This window comes from Girardinichthys multiradiatus, chromosome 17 (assembly GCF_021462225.1).
Source record: "Girardinichthys multiradiatus isolate DD_20200921_A chromosome 17, DD_fGirMul_XY1, whole genome shotgun sequence".
NCBI lineage: Eukaryota > Metazoa > Chordata > Actinopteri > Cyprinodontiformes > Goodeidae > Girardinichthys > Girardinichthys multiradiatus.
This window is the reverse complement of record NC_061809.1, coordinates 14,162,885-14,180,967: the sequence shown is the minus strand read 5'-3', so window position 1 is coordinate 14,180,967 and position 18,083 is coordinate 14,162,885. Positions and strand designations below refer to the sequence as shown.

At 40.3% G+C, this 18,083-nt stretch overlaps 2 protein-coding genes across 4 annotated transcripts in view; both read left to right on the top strand.

Annotated features, from left to right (window-relative positions):
- yaf2 (YY1 associated factor 2) overlaps positions 1-8,931 on the top strand; it is a 19,486-nt gene extending 10,555 nt beyond the window's left edge. Inside the window, exons 3-4 of the mRNA XM_047389893.1 lie at positions 5,780-5,935; positions 6,043-8,931. Of these exons, the coding sequence (XP_047245849.1) occupies positions 5,780-5,935; positions 6,043-6,295 (409 nt within the window). The 3' untranslated portion in view covers positions 6,296-8,931. The remainder of the gene's footprint in view (positions 1-5,779; positions 5,936-6,042) is intronic.
- gxylt1b (glucoside xylosyltransferase 1b) lies at positions 8,926-18,083 on the top strand. Of its 3 annotated transcripts, none has more exons than XM_047389892.1 (7): positions 8,926-9,544; positions 12,243-12,453; positions 12,529-12,660; positions 12,747-12,998; positions 13,088-13,211; positions 13,355-13,527; positions 15,779-18,083. In XM_047389892.1, the coding sequence occupies exons 2-7, from the start codon at positions 12,250-12,252 to the stop codon at positions 15,938-15,940; spliced, it is 1,047 nt and encodes a 348-aa protein (XP_047245848.1). In that variant the 5' UTR covers positions 8,926-9,544; positions 12,243-12,249; the 3' UTR covers positions 15,941-18,083. The 3 variants fall into 3 exon arrangements, with proteins under 3 accessions (XP_047245848.1, XP_047245847.1, XP_047245846.1); XM_047389891.1 differs by lacking the exon at positions 8,926-9,544 and adding an exon at positions 10,435-10,698; XM_047389890.1 differs by lacking the exon at positions 8,926-9,544 and adding an exon at positions 10,435-10,707.

Sequence of the window (18,083 nt, the reverse complement as noted above, 5' to 3'; positions counted from 1 at the left end):
TAAACTTTGGTGTCTCTCCTCATAATATTTATTTAGCTTTTAAAGAATAGATTGTATGAGTGGGGCAGATATTGACTTCAACCACTCATCCAACTCCCAATATTAATGTCAAAGACCTTTCAGCATTATGTACTGAAAATTATTTTTGGAATCAATAAACTCTCTCACAGACTCCTAGTCAGCATCCAGAGAAAGATCAGGGAACGGCATAATTGATAAGATAAACCCCGTTTGATTGGGTTAACAGAGGCTGTCCTGTTTTGACCTGCTGTTTTCCCTCGTTCTAATATTATGTCTGCTGATTGCATTGACTTTAGACTTTGCAGCAATTCCTCCTACTGAGCAGGGATGTAGTTAAAGTGGAGATGAAGTTCTCCCTTTAACCAGGAAGAAACATTCAGCAAAGACTAGGTTTAGTACTGATGGTCATCTATCGCAACCATCCCAGTGTTTAGCATAAGCCCGATGCTGAGGAAAGAACAACCCCACTTCCGAATGACCTCAGCAGCTACAGGTCGGAATCACTGACCTCGCATCTGATGAAGACCCTCGAGAGGTTGGTCATCAACCATCTTCGCCCCCATGTGAGCCTACCAACATGACATCAGGGTGGATGATGCCATTATCTACCTCCTATACCGTTCTTCGACCCACCTGGAGAAACTGGGAGCACTGTAAGGATAATTTTCTTAGATTTATCCAGTTCTTTTACTACCATCTAGCCTGAAATTCCAAGGGACAAGCTGAAGCTGTGAGGAGTGGACCACCACCTGTCCCAGTGGATACTGGGACAGGTGGTGGTCTATCTCACCAGCCGCCCACAGTATGTTAGGACACAAGGCTGTGTGTCTGACAGGCTGTTTTGCCATATAGAGGGCCCGGCAGGGTTTGGCGCCAGTGCCGTTCCTGTTTCCTCTTTACACTTCAGACTTCTCCATGAGCTCCCCTGGTTGCCGTCTTTAGAAGTTCTCCGATGATTCTGCCATAGTCGGGGACTCAGAGTACAGACATTGGACACAGGACTTTGTGGACTGTGGCCAGCGGAACCACCTCCCAATCAACTTGTGGAAAACCAAGGAGCTGGTGTTGGATTTCTGTAGGGGCAAGCCCACCTCACTGACACCAGTGAACTGGTGTTTACCAGAACAATAAACTGAACTGGAGTCACAACACTGATACTCTTTGCAGGAAGGGTCAGATCAGACCTTTTTGACTCTGGTGGCATCAGCCATCTTCTGTGGCTTAGTTCGTTAAAAGTGGTTGCATAAGCTCATCATTAAGGCCAGTTCTGTCCTAGGATCCCCCTTGACCCAGTGCCGGTAGACTTTAGAACCATCACTGCTCCAATGCTTCCTTTTGCCTTTCAGTTTGCTGCTGATATATCTGAATTTCCCCACTATGGGACAATAAAGGATAGTTCCATGTCTAAAAACTAAACCAAGAAGTACATTGTATGGCAAGAAGTATCCAGAGTTTGTGGCAGTAGGTGCTCTGTGAATGACTCTAAAAAAAAGGAAAGAGGCACAACTTCATCAATATCTTTGTCCAAAAGTGATACAACTTATTACTGAAACACCACCCCTTGTGTACTGTTTTTTTTTTTTTTTTTTTTAAACAGAAAACAAATGATGCATAAGTAAAATGTAGAAAGGGAGAAAAAGAAGATTAAGCAAGAGTGATCAGTATGTCCTGAAACAGGATTAGATTTGTAAAACAGATTAGTGTTCTCTGATTTACTGCATTAATGAACAGAAGTATTTGACTCAATGTATAACTAATGACAGTAAATTAGATTAATTGAACACAAACAAAAAAATATTATATGGAAGGCACTTACTTTTTTACAGTCTGGCTTTTCATTGTTGGAGTATTTAATGTAAATTGCAGCAAATGCTCTTCATAGTTCTGGATAGAAAAAGGCATCTATCTTTAGCTCAATAAGGATGTCAGCACTTTTGCTGCATCTTGCTGACAAGACAGACATATTAGAGCATCTCACTATCTCGTTCCCATCTGACAGTTATGTAGGCCAAGAGACCCATTTGCATTTCACTCTACCCTTGGTAACACCAAATTTGGCTCTCTGAAGACACTGATAAGTCTAAAAAAACAGTAGTAGGAGTCTTTTTGAAGCTGGGTCCACATTTAGGTCACACCAGTCGTTAAACAACAGTTTCCCCTAACTGAGGAAGATAGCTGACCACACATTCCCTTATTTTTAGGGAAATCAGCCAATAGCCGCTACATTAAGTCAAGTGGGCCACACAGACTCATTTTGGTAAAAATCTGGCGCTGGGCTCTGCAGTACTTGTCCAAATGGTCAGACTCTGCAGATGGTTTCGGCTACTCTCTGTTAACAGCCTTATGATTCAATTTGGCAACCACAAATGGCCATCTATTTTTCATAAAACCAAAGTCTGCAAATTTCTTTTGGTGGAGCTTTTAACATCACTTTAAAGCACTTAAATCTGGGGCATAGTTATATATATTTCACATGCTGAAACATACAATAGTTAGGTTTTAGTAATAAATACAGTGCCTTGCCAAAGTACTCGGCCCCCTTGAACTGGTCAACCTCTTGCCACATTTCAGGCTTCAAACATAAAGATATAAAATTCAAATTTTTTGTGAAGAATCAACAACAAGTGGGACACAATCGTGAAGTGGAATTAAATTTATTGGATGTGTCAAACTTTTCTAACAAATTAAAAACTGAAAAGTGGGGCGTGCAATATTATTCGGCCCCTTTACTTTCAGTGCAGCAAACTCACTCCAGAAGTTCAGTGAGGATCTCTGAATGATCCAATGTTGTCCCAAATGACTGATGATGATAAATAGAATCCACCTGTGTGTAATCAAGTCTCCGTATAAATGCACCTGCTCTGTGATAGTCTCAGGGTTCTGTTCAAAGCGCATCATGAAGATCAAGGAACACACCAGGCAGGTCCAAGATACTGTTGTGGAGAAGTTTAAAGCCGGATTTGGATACAAAAAGATTTCCCAAGCTTTAAACATCCCAAGGAGCACTGTGCAAGTAATCATATTGAAATGGAAGGAGTATAAGACCACTGCAAATCTACCAAGACCCGGCCGTCCCTCTAAACTTTCATCTCGAACAAGGAGAAGACTGATCAGAGATGCAGCCAAGAGGCCCATGATCACTCTGGATGAACTGCAGAGATCTTCAGCTGAGGTGGGAGAGTCTGTCCATAGGACAACAATCAGTCGTACACTGTACAAATCTGGCCTTTATGGAAGAGTGGCAAGAAGAAAGCCATTTCTCAAAGATATCCATAAAAAGTCTCGTTTAAAGTTTGCCACAAGCCACCTGGGAGACACACCAAACATGTGGAAGAAGGTGCTCTGGTCAGATGAAACCAAAATCCAACTGTTTGGCCACAATGCAAAACGATATGTTTGGCGTAAAAGCAACACAGCTCATCACCCTGAACACACCATCCCCACTGTCAAATATGGTGGTGGCAGCTTCATGGTTTGGGCCTGATTTTCATCAGCAGGGACAGGGAAGATGGTCAAAATTGATGGGAAGATGGATGGGGCCAAATACAGGACCATTCTGGAAGAAAACCTGTTGGAGTCTGCAAGAGACCTGAGACTGGGATGGAGATTTATCCTCCAATAAGACAATGATCCAAAACATAAAGCCAAATCTACAATGGAATGGTTCACAAAGAAACGTATCCAGGTGTTGGAATGGCCAAGTCAAAGTCCAGACCTGAATCCAATCGAGAATCTGTGGAAAGAGCTGAAGACTGCTGTTCACGAACGCTCTCCATCCAACCTCACTGAGCTAGAGCTGTTTTGCAAGGAAGAATGGGCAAGAATTTCAGTCTCTCGAAGTGCAAAACTGATAGAGACAAACCCCAAGCAACTTGCAGCTGTAATTGCAGCAAAGGGTGGCGCTACAAAGTATTAACGCAAGGGGGCCAAATAATATTGCACGCCCCACTTTTCAGTTTTTTATTTGTTAAACAAGTTTGACACATCCAATAAATTTCATTCCACTTCACGATTGTGTCCCACTTGTTGATTTTTCACAAAACATTTGAATTTTATATCTTTATGTTTGAAGCCTGAAATGTGGCAAGAGGTTGAAAAGTTCAAGGGGGCCAAGTACTTTCGCAAGGCACTGTAGGTCAAAATACAAAAAGGCTGACTAACAGAAACCAGAAAACATTGCTTTCAGAATCAGTCCTTATTGCTTCATGTGCTCACTGCTTTCCGTGTATGCATTTCTCTCTGCATATTTGCATCTACCTGCATGCATGTTTGCAGACATGTGCATAAATGCATCTCGGTGAACAATTTTGCATCCATTTGTAATGACAATACTCGTCATTTTTAGTGCAGGACCCTGTTCAGGAAGGCCGGTTATTGCAGTGAGAGAAACTCTTGGCAGTTTGGGGTCTCTTTCCATCAAACTACGATTAATTTCTTTGGAACAAGTAACGACATTAAACAAAGCATTTTGAATGCTACCTTTTGTGTTTTTGCTACCAGAATAAAGGTCTTAAAGATTAAAACTATGCTTTAGAAAATGTAAGATTATTAGTGGATAATTCAGTCCAGATTTGACTAATCTAATTACTTTTATGATTTTAACAGTAAAACAAGTTTGTGTGGATGTCAGAATGCAGGGAATTAGCCATTGAGCCCTACACTATCAAATCAGAAACCACTTTCAGCCCTGTTTAATGATTTGTGCAGTATATAGAAGCCTTTGAAAGTTCAATGTTTTTTTTTCTCAAATGTCTTCAATGCTTTACAAGCTAAGTTTGAGTCTGCAAAGGTATACATTATAAAAATTCATTTTGGTTTATATAGCAGCAATTCACAACACATCATCTTAAGACACTTTACAATAAAAAAAAAAAAGTCAACTCAATCGAATCATACAGACGGATTCCAAGTCACAATAAATATATATATAGAGAGAGAGAGTAAAGGGAAATGGCCCAAGCACCGAAGCCTGTGGCACTCCATAAGTTACCCCGGACTGTGAAGAGGATTTATCGTTTACACGAACCATCAAGAATCTGTTAGACAAATAAGATTTAAGCCTAGTGCTTTTCCCCTGATCCTTACAGCACTGAAATCTAACAGGACAAGTACAGACATGAGTCCATCATTAATTTATCTCTACTATCATTACTTTCACCAGTGCTGTTTCAGTGCTATTATCAGCTCTGAAACCTTACTGAACAGGCCATTACTGTGGAAATGCCTACGCACTTGATTAGAAACAATTTTCTCAAGAATTTATGTAAAGAATTTAGAGAAGATTTAGGTCTGTAATTTATTAAGTCATCTTTAATTAAGAGAAGGGTTCTTCATTAAAGGTTTAACTAAAGTGGAAATTACATTATCTTATAGCACATTTGAATTACCCTAAACCCATATTATCCTACATGTATCTACCTCACAGAGTCTTAAAATACCTCTGCAGAATTGTGATCTTTCTTTTGGATTGTAAAATGTGTGAATTTATTTTCAGTGCACTTTTTTTTTTTTTTGGCAATTTGGAGCGGATGTTAAAAAACTCCAGCAGTACCGTCCTTTCCAGTACCAACAGGGCTTTTTTAGCGCTTCATAGCAGAAGGCTATTAGCAGTAGGCCAGAGAGAGGTCATGTGCTCTCTGTGATTTTCCTTGTCATTAATCTGCCGCACTCGTATCTCTTCTCTCTGCTGCTTCATGTCTCTCTTCTTCACTACCTGCCCCCCAACCTCAACCCCCCACACCACCATCCGCTGGATCAGGAAGCCTCGTCCCGTCTCCCAGCTCGTCTCTCAGCAGCAGGTAACGCAGCAGTTTGTTTTACCGTTGCAGCCCAAAAAGGAAAAGAAGGACAAGGTCGAGAGGGACAAGAGCGAAAGAGAGCCGGCGCCTAAGAGGAACAGTCACAAGAAGATGAGGTAAACAAGATGATTCCAGTTTTAGGGATCAATATGAACCTTACCTTTAAAAAAAGACAGAAATATGCATTGTTTAAGCTTGCATGCTTGTTTTTTCTTCCCCTTAGGCCAAGATTAAAAAACATTGACCGCAGCAGTGCCCAGCACCTAGAGGTGACAGTCGGCGACCTCACGGTCATCATAACAGACTTTAAGGAGAAGGCCAAGCCATCGTCCACCTCTGCCCCTTCTTCCAGCTCCGCGTCATCGGCCGACCATCTCAGCCAGAATGGCTCCGGATCAGAAAACACGGAAAAGGGTCTTTCTCACCCTTCCTTATCCCGAGGAGAGGGAAGCTCAGTCAACGGAGAGTCCCACTGATTCTCCTAACACCTCACTGGCAGCCTGCATCTACAGGGCCCTGTCTACTGTCATTAGTGGAAAAACTTATTTGGTGGAAGGGGATTGATATTTTCAAGAAGATTTTGCTTTTGAAAGGTAAGATTTGTTGTGCTTAGCCAGCTGAAAGATTCTCCACAACATTATGAAGACATGTTTTGCTGAACTGACTAAAGTCCGCTGCTAGAATATGGACTTCCAAAAAGTTTGGTCCTGATGAGGAACTTCTTAGTAAAACTTGGGACAAACTTTGGACAGAGTACTCGACCACCTTGAGTTGAGATTTAACATGTCCTACTGTTGGCACCATCATCGTCGTGGGCAACCTCTTCTACCACTACCTGGAGATTTTCTGTTCAAAAACTCAAAGCAAACCTTTCCTGCTGATCTGCAACCTTCTTCTCTCGACCACGTCGGTTTATTTGCTTAATATCTGTAGCAGGTGTGGTAATGAAAGCATGACTCAAGATGTAAAAGTCATCTGGCTGAAAATCACACTGATTTGAAAAGTTAACTTGTTGTGCTGAACAGTAAGCAAGGAACACTGTTTACTAGCCACATTAAGACTTAAAGTATCTTTGTACTTTTAGTCCCAGATAGTAAGACTCCATCAGGATGCCTGGTGTTATTTTAACTTCGCTACAGTTCTAATCAGAAGTTGACATTCACTCATAGGCAGCAGTGTCACATGAATTTTGGGCTTTGTACACAAATTTAAACTTGTGGAATTGCTCCACTCATGATCAAAGATACACTTACAGGTTCAAATATTTACAGTACACACATCTGCAGCAATATTTGAAAAATGACCATTCGTCAGTTGTAGATCAACAAGCATCTGGTATAATTCTTGCTGTGACCAATCATCTTAGCAAAAATACTGCAGTTCATTTAAAAGTGTTGGTTCCATGACATGGAGCCAGCCTTAAAGCTTAGCCTATAAAGTTGGCTGTTTCCAAAACTCAATATTAACCTTCTTTATCCGTTCCAGAACCAGTCTTGATGTGTTTGGAATCATCGTCTTGTTGGATCAGTTAATTGTGTACAAGTTTTAAACCTCTTTGGAGGTAGTCCTCCTTCTTGCAATGTGCCAGTTCCACTAGCAGTGAAATATAAACAAACCCTTATCATGATGCTGCCACCACCGTGATTGACAGTAGGTATGGCCTTCCTAAGTTTGGCCTGACCTTGTCTTCTCCCAACTTACTTGTAGTTGTGACTGAAAAGTTGTTGTTTTGTTCCCTTCTATCTTTAAGAAACCTTTCTCCAGAAAGCATTTGACTTACCCATGTCCATGGCAGCTACAAACCTCACTCAAGCTTGAAAGTGTAATTTTAGGTCAATATTTCCTTTCGTCTGAAAGTGACAGTTCAGGTGAGACAGTGGAAACCTGACCTAACAGGAAAATGATCCCAAACACATGTAAAAGCTACTTTTGGGAGGCTTGCGTTGACCTTTCTGAATGTTCACCCCAGAGCCCCGACCATAACCCTATTGAACATGTTTAGACTAAGCTTAAAAACCTGTTCTGTGGCCGGAGACCAACGAATTTTGATAAACTCTACAACTTCTGTCAAGAATACAAAAGTATTCCCTGTCAGCCTCTTTCAGCCCCTGTTTTTGACCTGCTGGCTCTACGTTGACACACTAAAACCTGTTTGAATCTTTCTCATGCTTTTTCCACCACTTTTCCTCTATATAAAGTAAATAAACTATTAGCATTCATATTGATGACACACCAGGAATTGATTTTGTCAAGAACTTCCCTCAGATGGAGATTTATATTTATAGACAAGTTCTAATGGCTGGTGCTATGCAAATATGCAACATTTTTGTGCTTTTTTTTTTTTAACTGGAGCTTATTTCAAACCAGGGTTAATGTTAAAAAGTCGCTGATCGCACAGTGAGGAACATATCTCTACTGCATATAAGAGGTGGGAAAGTGGCTGTAGCTATAAATGACTTGCTTCATGTAATCCTTGTGATCTGCAGAAAAGGCTCCACTTGCTTCAAGTCTTAGTGAAAAAGCACAAGAAGCCAACTTCTGCCACTTGATGCAAAATGTGGGGAAAAATAAGAGTGGACTTCTTCGAGACGAACTTTGACAAACTGAGAGGACTTCAGAAACTGTTTTGAAAATTCCAACTTTAGAGGATGATGTCCACCGCAGATAAACCCAACTCCACCATAACCTCTAAAACCTGTAGAATTGTTAAACAGAGAAAAATAGCTTTCTATAATATTCTACTACAATGTTTGGATGTGGTTATATTCTTCATCATATCAGTGTCGTCAAGAGTTTTACGTTTTAGCTCACGGCCGGAGAAGTATCACAGCATGATATTATTATTAAAGTCTTGATATATTGTGGAAAAGGCGGCGTCTCTTAGTTGTTAGGACTGTTTTGTGTCTCGGTTGCATTCACCACTCTAGCTGGAACTAAGTGTGTGTACTCAAATATTCCTTTGTGGCAAAAATGGAAGGAAAACTAAAATGCAACTTTGTCACCTCTTGGTAGTTTTTTTTTGTTGTTATTTTAATGCTTTGCCATGCTCATTTGTTTAAAATGTGTTTATTATGTGTCTAAATGAGAAACTTACCAAATTAAAAACCAGAAATGTTCTTGTACACTCACGCCCAGCTATTATTTCTGACATGCAAGCGCCTGTAGGCTCAAGCCTTCTGTTTTTGCCGGAGTGGGAATTACTATTATTATTACTGCTTCTGTTTTCATCAACGTAACCAAGATATTTTGAGAAAGAACAGCAAAACTAACTATTGCAGTTTCAGGGCGGATGAGAAAACTCCAAAGCACAGCAAGATTAGCTAATAGACACATCTATATCCAAATATAGAAGCAATGTTTTTGGTGTTTTCTCATATGTACAATACATGTGTTTTCTTGCATTTTCACAACTCGCCTAATAAAAATACCAATCATTTTTACCCCCTGTATCAATCATCTACACAACTTTTCCCACAGTTAATGATGATTCAATTGACCTTCAGGTCTGTAAGTCAAACAAACCCCACTCAGTGAGAGCAATGCTCTTAAAGCCAGACTGAATGAGTCCTTTCAGGGAACCCTAATCATTTTTTGCTCCCACCCTTCCCCCCACAGAGGGTCTCTGCCTGCTGCTTGCTGCAAGAGTTGCATCAGGATAAACGGCATGAGGGGAGAAGATCCTCATTCTCAGTCCCCCTTCAAAATAAAATCACGGAAGTAAATGGGTAAAGCTGGAAGTTTTAGAGTATTATAGTAGTAGTATATGTTTCTAATTACAGATTTTGATCCCCAGTGCTTTTTTTTGGGGGGGGTGGGGGGGCTCTAACAAGCCATTTCAAACCATTCAAATACAACGTTTATACTATTAAGTTATTCAGCTTTTTCCAAAGCAAACCCTAATAGAAATGAATGGGATAAGTTTTCAAATAATCCAAACGCTTCGTAGGATAACTACCGCCCCTTACCTTCAGCTAGAGACACACTTGAAACAGGTCAAGAGAGATTGTACTGTCACCAAAACGATTCAGTTTTTTTAATATCTTTTATAATTTTCATAATATCACAGTTTCGGTTTCATTTTTCTTAGGTCAGATACAGCCTATTCCAACCTTAAGCTGTTGTCATCACTAAATCTGCAAAATATAGGAAATTTCATCCTCTTTTACATATTCTGATTTTCATTTAACAGCGTTTTAGGGATTTGAACTACAAGGACCAGGACAGGCTGGTCCTGGTCAGCCCTGGAGCCAACCCTAATTGTTATGTTGGCAATATAATCGCATTTTTTTTAACAGATTTATTCCAAGATTGTGGCTCTTCTAAAGGTTTTGATAGTTTGCAATCTTCAGCAAGTCTCATTCAGAACCATTCAGCCCCACATGTAAAGAGTAAATGCTAATTTTTCTAATTTGATCATGCAAAAAGATGCGACATTGCTCATCAACTTAATGCTTCATGAAATAAACTACTTAATTAAAAAATACATTTCTTCTATGAAGTTTGAAAATAGTTGCTGAGCTTCAAGATCACCACCAGAGGGCGACAATGTCTTCACTAAATTCAGTCAGATTAGTCTTACTTTCTAAACCGCAACAGGAAGCGCTTGCACAAAGGATCTAACTTCACGGCTGGCGAAAAACAAAAAGAAAACGTTAGTTTCTGTGTCATGACTTTAGCTCCGAGATGCGTGTCCAAACACCATAATGCGGCGTTACATACGTGCACTTCTGTTGTGCACGGTGTTCGCCGTGTTGTCGGGCTTGTATGTTTACAGTAAGGTGTTTTACTCGGACGTCTCGGTCAGATGGAACGGAGCGAGGAGGGCTTTCATCCCACAGAGAGGCACCGGAGCCAGACCCGGGCCCCAAAAACCCCACTGGTACAATAGGTAGTTCTGTTTATCATTCAGTGTATTATTTGAATTCCTTATTTGAAAGCGTGTTTGGAAATGCAAAAGTTGAAAACCAACGATGCATAGGAGTATGGCAGTTATTGACCCCTCGTATGCAACTGTTGCAGAAACACGAACTTGAGCCCTGCCTATAAAAAAGGACTATTTTGTCATATTGACATCTTACAAAAAATAAATGTGTTGCAGACATTATTTTTACTGCACTCATGTTTTTGTGTAAGCAGACAGTTGTGATCAGTAATAGTTGAAGAGGCCTGTAGAGGTCGCTGTTATTGTTTGAGAAGTGAAGACGTGCAATCTTAATTCCGACATTAGTCATTGGTTATGTCGCTTATTGATTTATTGATTGACAGGCCTATAGAATACAAAGCATAGCAGTGAAATTGCAGGAAAATGAAGGATGGTTTTCAGGTAAAATCAAGAAAAGAGAAATTCAGTTATATTGGATGCAGAGCCTTAATAAAATCTACCACATAACATGATGCTGCCACCACCGTGTTTCATTGTGGGGATGGTGCACTCAGTGGGCATATTATTTTTCAACTACATATAGGGTTTTGCACGTTGGCCGAAAAGTTCTGTTTAGGTTTCATTGCATCAATGCGCCTTCTTCCACCTGTTTCCTGTGTGCCCTTCATGGCTTGTGGCAAACTGCAAGCAAAACTTCAGTAGTCAGCAGATACTTGCACCTCAGGCTGCTCCTCCAGAGTTAGATGCAACATGAAATGTTCAAAGCCGGGGATACTGTTCTTTAATCCTATCCCTGCTATAGACTGGCTCACAACGTTTATCTTGGACATATCTTGTGTGTTTTTGTGAGTGTCATCATGCACACTTGCTTCTCATTCCATCAAGAAAGCCGTTTACTCTTTGCTCCATTATTGCCATTTTATTGTGCTTGTTGACCCCTTTTTTATGAAATTTTGTGTTTGTGTATGTATATATATATATTTCTCACCCTTTTCACTTCATGAAACACCCCACAATCCTGTGCTGCATCACTGTCACGTGACCAAACAAATACCACATGTCCAACCCCTTACCCTCCCGGAACAACAAGATTGGAAATGAATATCGATTATTATTATCAGCCCAGTTTTACTTAGCGGACTGATACCTATATGTTAAAAAATGACTTTAACATCAGAATCAGAATCAGCTTTATTGCCAAGTTTGTACATACAAACAAGGAATTTGACTCCGGTACACTTTGCTCTCTGGGTTTTCTTTTTTTTTTTTACGTGTTATAAGATATATTATGCATATATCTTTATGTCCTTAAATATATATATATATATACAAATATACACATATACAAAGGTGCGTTTGCAACTTCAGTATGCAGTTGTTTGGTACTCTATTAAATGATCATCAGAGAAACAGCCTGGGGGAAGAAACTGTCTCTGTGGCGGCTGGTTTTAGTGAACATCCAATGATACCGAAGTTAATGCCGTTATATCGTGCACCATGTGTCTGAAATGCTCATGTAATGCTCAAGTCTCTTACCTCAGGTACATCATGCGTCAGAGCAGTCAGATGGAAGGTGCCGGGAACCGTGTTCAGAGCAGCCCCGAGCCCACAATGCACCTGGCCGTGGTGGCCTGCGGGGAGAGACTGGAGGAGACCCTCACCATGATCAAATCCGCTGTGCTTTTCAGCATCAAGCGCCTCTACCTGCATGTCTTTGCTGAAGATCAGCTCCACACCAGCTTTATGGAAGCTGTGAGTTATGTTCAGTATGACTATCATGTATTTTCTTCCAGTTGCTAATCAGCACTTTATGCTTCTGTGCTGAAGTTGGAGTCATGGCCGGATTTTCTCCGCTTGAGGTTCAACTACACCGTGTACTCCATCAGCTTCCCCAGTGAGAACGCAGGCGAGTGGAAGAGGCTCTTCAAACCCTGTGCTTCTCAGAGGCTCTTCCTACCTGTGAGTTGATAAAGAAGAAAATATGCTTGCAGCACCCTCAAGATCACTATCTGTAAAAATCCAATATTTCGATTTGTGATTTGCAGCTGATCTTAAAGGACATCGACTCGATTGTGTACGTCGACTCTGACATCCTCTTCCTTCAGCCTGTAGATGGCTTATGGGACTTCCTGTCCCGGTTTAATCCCTCCCAGCTGGCCGCCATGTCCCCGGAGCACGAGGAGCCTCGCATCGCCTGGTACAGCCGCTTTGCCCGACACCCCTTCTTTGGCCGGACGGGTATCAACTCTGGGGTCATGCTTATGAATATGACAAGGATGAGGAGCACCTTTTTTAAGGTGAGATGCCTCCTATTGGCCACAAGAGGTCCCCATCCTACTGTATATGATAGGCATGAATGTTTGAAAATACTTGTCTGTGTTAATAGAATGATATGACACCAGTGGGACTGCGCTGGGAGGAGCTGCTGATGCCTCTGCTTCAAAAATACAAATTGAATATAACCTGGGGAGACCAGGATCTTCTTAATATTATTTTTCATCATAATCCTGGTAAGCCTGCACACCTTTAAGGTATATATTCTGTACTGTCTGCTTGATAGATTTAAATTTAAAGCTGCAAAACTGAATGTGTGCCTTGTTAATACCAGAGATTTGACTCCTAACTGTTAGCTTTATTTTTCTGCCCCCCTCAGACTTTCTGCTGGAGTTTCCATGCAAGTGGAACTATCGCCCAGATCACTGCATCTATGGCAGTAACTGTGCCTCGGCTGAAGAGGATGGCATCTTCATCTTGCATGGAAACAGAGGGGTTTACCACGACTACAAACAGCCAGCTTTCAGAGGCGTTTATGATGCAATAAAACAGGTTTGCATATTTGTGAAAGATTGCTGTTGTAACAGGGTTGAGTTTCAATAATTTCTTTGTTGATTTGGTTATGTTTTTGATTATTAACTAGCTCTAGGACCCAACTATAACATATTTTCAGTTATCTGGCAGAGTCCACCAGATTTTATTTTGTAAATCTGGTGTTTCAAAGTTCAAACTCATCTTTTATGTTTGTTGCTGAAAAGCTTGATATAGGTCTCCTTTATCCCACTAGCTTTGACCGAACTCCACAAGCTTACATTTGTGATAGTAGGACAGGAGAAGATATTTCTTAAGTAAATATGTGAATTCTGGCATGTTTTTAGAAAGCTGTTAATAAATTAAGTCATGATATTGCCTATTCAGTGCGGGGTGTCTGATCTTCTGCAGCCCTGCATTAGTTTCTACATGATTAGAGTTAATTTTAAGACCACTCCAGATCCCATATCCTGAGTGGTTTTACCAGACATCCTTGCATTTTTAGGGGATTTGAAATCTTTTAAAAAATGTTCAAGAATAAATTTAGATCATAAACCATATTATCCACTCAGAAAGGGAAATTAAGGAATCTCTTCATACTGTCAGCAGATAATAGAGGAAAGTCAGCTCAGTGCTGTAGTCTTGTAAAAAGTCTCCTGGGTGCATCAATGTTTAAAGAGCGGATTTTACAAGGCTGCTGTAAGTCTTGTTGGTTTAATCTAGCTCGACATCAGATGAAAGCTGCTTCCAACCTTGGTGACCCAGCTGCTGTCCTCCGCCGCCTGCTCCTTTACTCTCTGGGATGAGATTTTGGATTGCTGCTGACCCCAAAGACCAAAAGGGTTTTGGAGTTCAGAATTGTCTTGTGGAGGAAAACACAATTCTCCATCTTTGGCAGATGCTCGGATTGAAAGCTAATTTCCCCCATGAGGATGTTTATGGGTTGCTTACCCGCTGTTTAATGATATTGACGACACAAGTGGCATTTACTTAATGAAGCCATCAACACTAGGAGTCTCATTGCTTTCCCATTGAACATAGATCAGACTGATGGTTTATCCATACCTTATCCAAACCCTCGAGTTAAGACTGTAGCTTTATAGGACAGGATCAATGACGCTACTAGACATGTGTACTGTTTGCGGTTCACATGTACATTTTTTCCCCCTCCAAGCAATGCTTTTTATAGATTTGTGATCAATTCTGATTTGCCAGGAGGATATGGGCAAATTGGTTAATCTTCTGTTTGGTTAAAATGTCTGGACAGACCATTTAATCCATTTCATTTTGTTCAACTGCAGCTGGACAGGTTTTCTGCCTTCATAATTATTCTGAAAGTGGTTGAGGAACATATTACGGAGTTCCTACTTGTGTGGACTATGGAAGAATATTTCCAAGCTTTTTTCCCTATCCCAGTGTTTAAAAGTTGATTTAATGAGGATATAGCAATGCAGTTGATATCAAAGCTAACAAAGCTACTTAGAAGGGAGGGGTTAGGTTTTGTCAAAGGTGACAGTGTAGAAATAGAGTACATACATAGAGGGAAGTGCAGAAAGAGATAGCAATGACATATGAAAAGAGTCTGGATTTTCTTGACCGTAGTGTAGTGGTGTTATCACCTCTAGCCGACAATGCCTTGATGACCGGAGTGACCGAGTCGTGACCTAAGTGCCCATGAATATCAGTAGTAATGAAAATAAAATAGTAATCATAATAAAGCCAGAGTTTCAGACAAATAAACTTTAAGACATGCAGACGCACTCCTTGTCTGATTCTGCAACACAGCCCTCCTCCTCTCCCTCTGTAGCAAAAAGGAGAGTCTGAGAAGCAGCTGTTAATTTTTACAGCCGGCGGTGCATTTGGAGCATGATTCCAGGCACGGACAGCCACACAAAATCAATAACATCCGACTGTAAATGCAACTTTATGAGTGACGGGCGTGTGTAGATTGAGGCTCGTAAAAATGCCGATCTCTTTGCAACCCAATATCAAGGACCCAACTGCAAGCAAATGAGCTGGCATAAAAAATGTTAATTCCCCTTTGATTTCCTCAGAGTATTGTAAAGGCCCCTTCATTATTGGGAAATTGTGAAACCTCTACTGCCATCTCTGGTTATTACTGGACACTAAGCCTATAGAATTACACTGAGACGACATTATAGAGCAGTTTATATTTAACCAGGCTTATTAGTCACATCAGTGGCCCCAAAGGACATGGGTCCGCCTTAAACCTTACACCAAGCCTAAGAAACATGTTCTTTTGTCTTTCCAGTATTCCTTTGGCTCAGACCCGGTGACTTCTTTGTTGGATCCTTTGAAGGAGGAACTACTGAAGACAACCCACACCTACTGTGGCAAATCCCATACACTCTTTACCAAGAGACTAGCACTGAGTCTGGCAAACATAAACAGGAAAACTACTCATGGACGGTGATGTCTACGGTAAAGTTGAGGGTTGTGAGCTGCTTGCTGACAGAACTATTAAACCATACAACGACGACAGGCAATGATGAAGATTTGAGCTTCTGTTGGAGAACATCTGCTTGGAGCTCAAAAACCCTGCTGGGATTGTGTCAAAATGAGGATAACGGCTCCCTTCTTGTAAATTACTCTGTATAAGAGCCTGACGTAAAACCCTGAAACCTGCTGCAACTTGAGTGCTGAACTATGAGGTATATTCTACAGATGTATAGATTTTTTTTTCTTCAAGCATATTTTAGTGACAATATTGGAAAAAACCGGGAAAATATGGGAAAACCGGTAAGGAAGCCTCTACCATGGAGGAAAGAGAAATCCTCTTAATGGACTTTTAGTTCTGATTCTGAATGAAAATGCAAAAATTAAGAAGAAAGGCATTAGAATTTCCATATTGGAGAATTTATTAAACTTTTATTAGAAGGAGACTGTTATCTACATCAGAAGTGGATAAAAGGTTTTGAAATATGTGGGCACTGGACCATGTTTTTGCAACGTTCAGAAATTAGGGATGTCCCGACTCCAGTTATTCACTTTGGGTCCAGGTCGAGGCTTTTTTTTTTTAGATGATTTTATCAGGAGCCCGGATGAAACTCAATTCCCAATACCTTTTGTCTGTGATAATGTCAGATGTGGCCAATTTTTCTCATTCTTGGCCTATTTTTATGCGGAAAACTGTAGTAGACCTTGCACAATATTTTGTTGATTTAACAAATTTGTGTTCCCGGTCTAGCTTTGTTGTGACCTTGTCTGTCTACTGTGCTACGCAGACAAATGTTCAAGTTGAAGATAGACATACAGAAAGCAGCTGAAACACTCGTCAGTAAAATTTACGACGTTCAAAGCAAAGCGCTAAGGTTATGAAGCTAATAAATAACCCCATTACGTTTTGTTTGCACACAAATAACTGGAATTGCCCTGAAATATGTTACTAGAGGTCATTCAGTCATATCAAAAAAATGAATAAACAAGCTAACATTAGCCCCTCACTTCAGCAAACTGATTATCATAAAAAAATCACCAGCAGAGACAAGAAATTAATTTATGGAGTACTGTAGATGTGTTGAGACAAGTACACTTTTAAAAGATAAATAATAAAGCTATGTGCACGTCTGGTGTTGCACTTTCAGAATGTTACAGTAGCTTTCTTAACCTAGCTAATTGATGTTGGAGCTGCATAGTAAGGCTGTCCTGCAGAAACTCTGCCATGAGAAAAAAAATGGGAGAGACTGCAGCATTTTATGAGCGAGATAAGTGCTTAACAGTCAGAATACTGACATAAACCATATGATACTGATTAAACAGTCTTATTTTACTGCATAACTAGTTTTGATTTTAATGATGTAGTGGACTGGGACTACCACAAAAAATTCTGATAAATTTTTTTTTTTAAAGAATGTCTTAGTAAGTGAAAGTAGTTGGAGTTTTTTACATTACCAAATCAAATGTGTTTTTTTTTTAGTTTTTTTTTTTTAATTTAAGCTAAAACTGCTGGCAAGGGGGCTGCACGGTGGCGCAGTTGGTAAAACTGTTGCCTTGCAGCAAGAAGGTCCTGGGCATGCGTGGGTTCTCACGGGTTACCTTAGGTGTGTGAATGAGTGTGTGCATGGTTTGTGTATTTTCCTGCGATAGACTACCGACCTGTCCAGGGTGTACCCCGCCTCCTGCCCATAGACTGCTGGAGATAGACACCAGCTTCCCCGTGACCCACTATGAAAGAAGCGGTATAGAAAATGGCCGACTGACTGTTGGCAAGGTACCAAAACAGAAATTCTCCACCTTCATTTAGTAAAAGTTATTTTCTCATGCGATGTAAAATTTTGTAGTTTTTTTTTTTGTTTAATTTTTTTATGTTGAGATTGTGTTTTTTTTTTTTTTTAAACAATGTATTAACTTGCATTCAGGTGTAAAATAAGACTTGAATGTGTGAACAACCCGCAAGTTCACTTCTAATACCAAAGACTTGTTACTGTGATTAAAGTTTGTGCACCACTGAATGTATGTCATATAGTAAGGGGTTAAATGGGTATAATTGAGAGTCTATGTTGCTATTGCTCCAATGTGAGGTTTTTGTGATTTCATTAAAGAACATTTCAAATTTT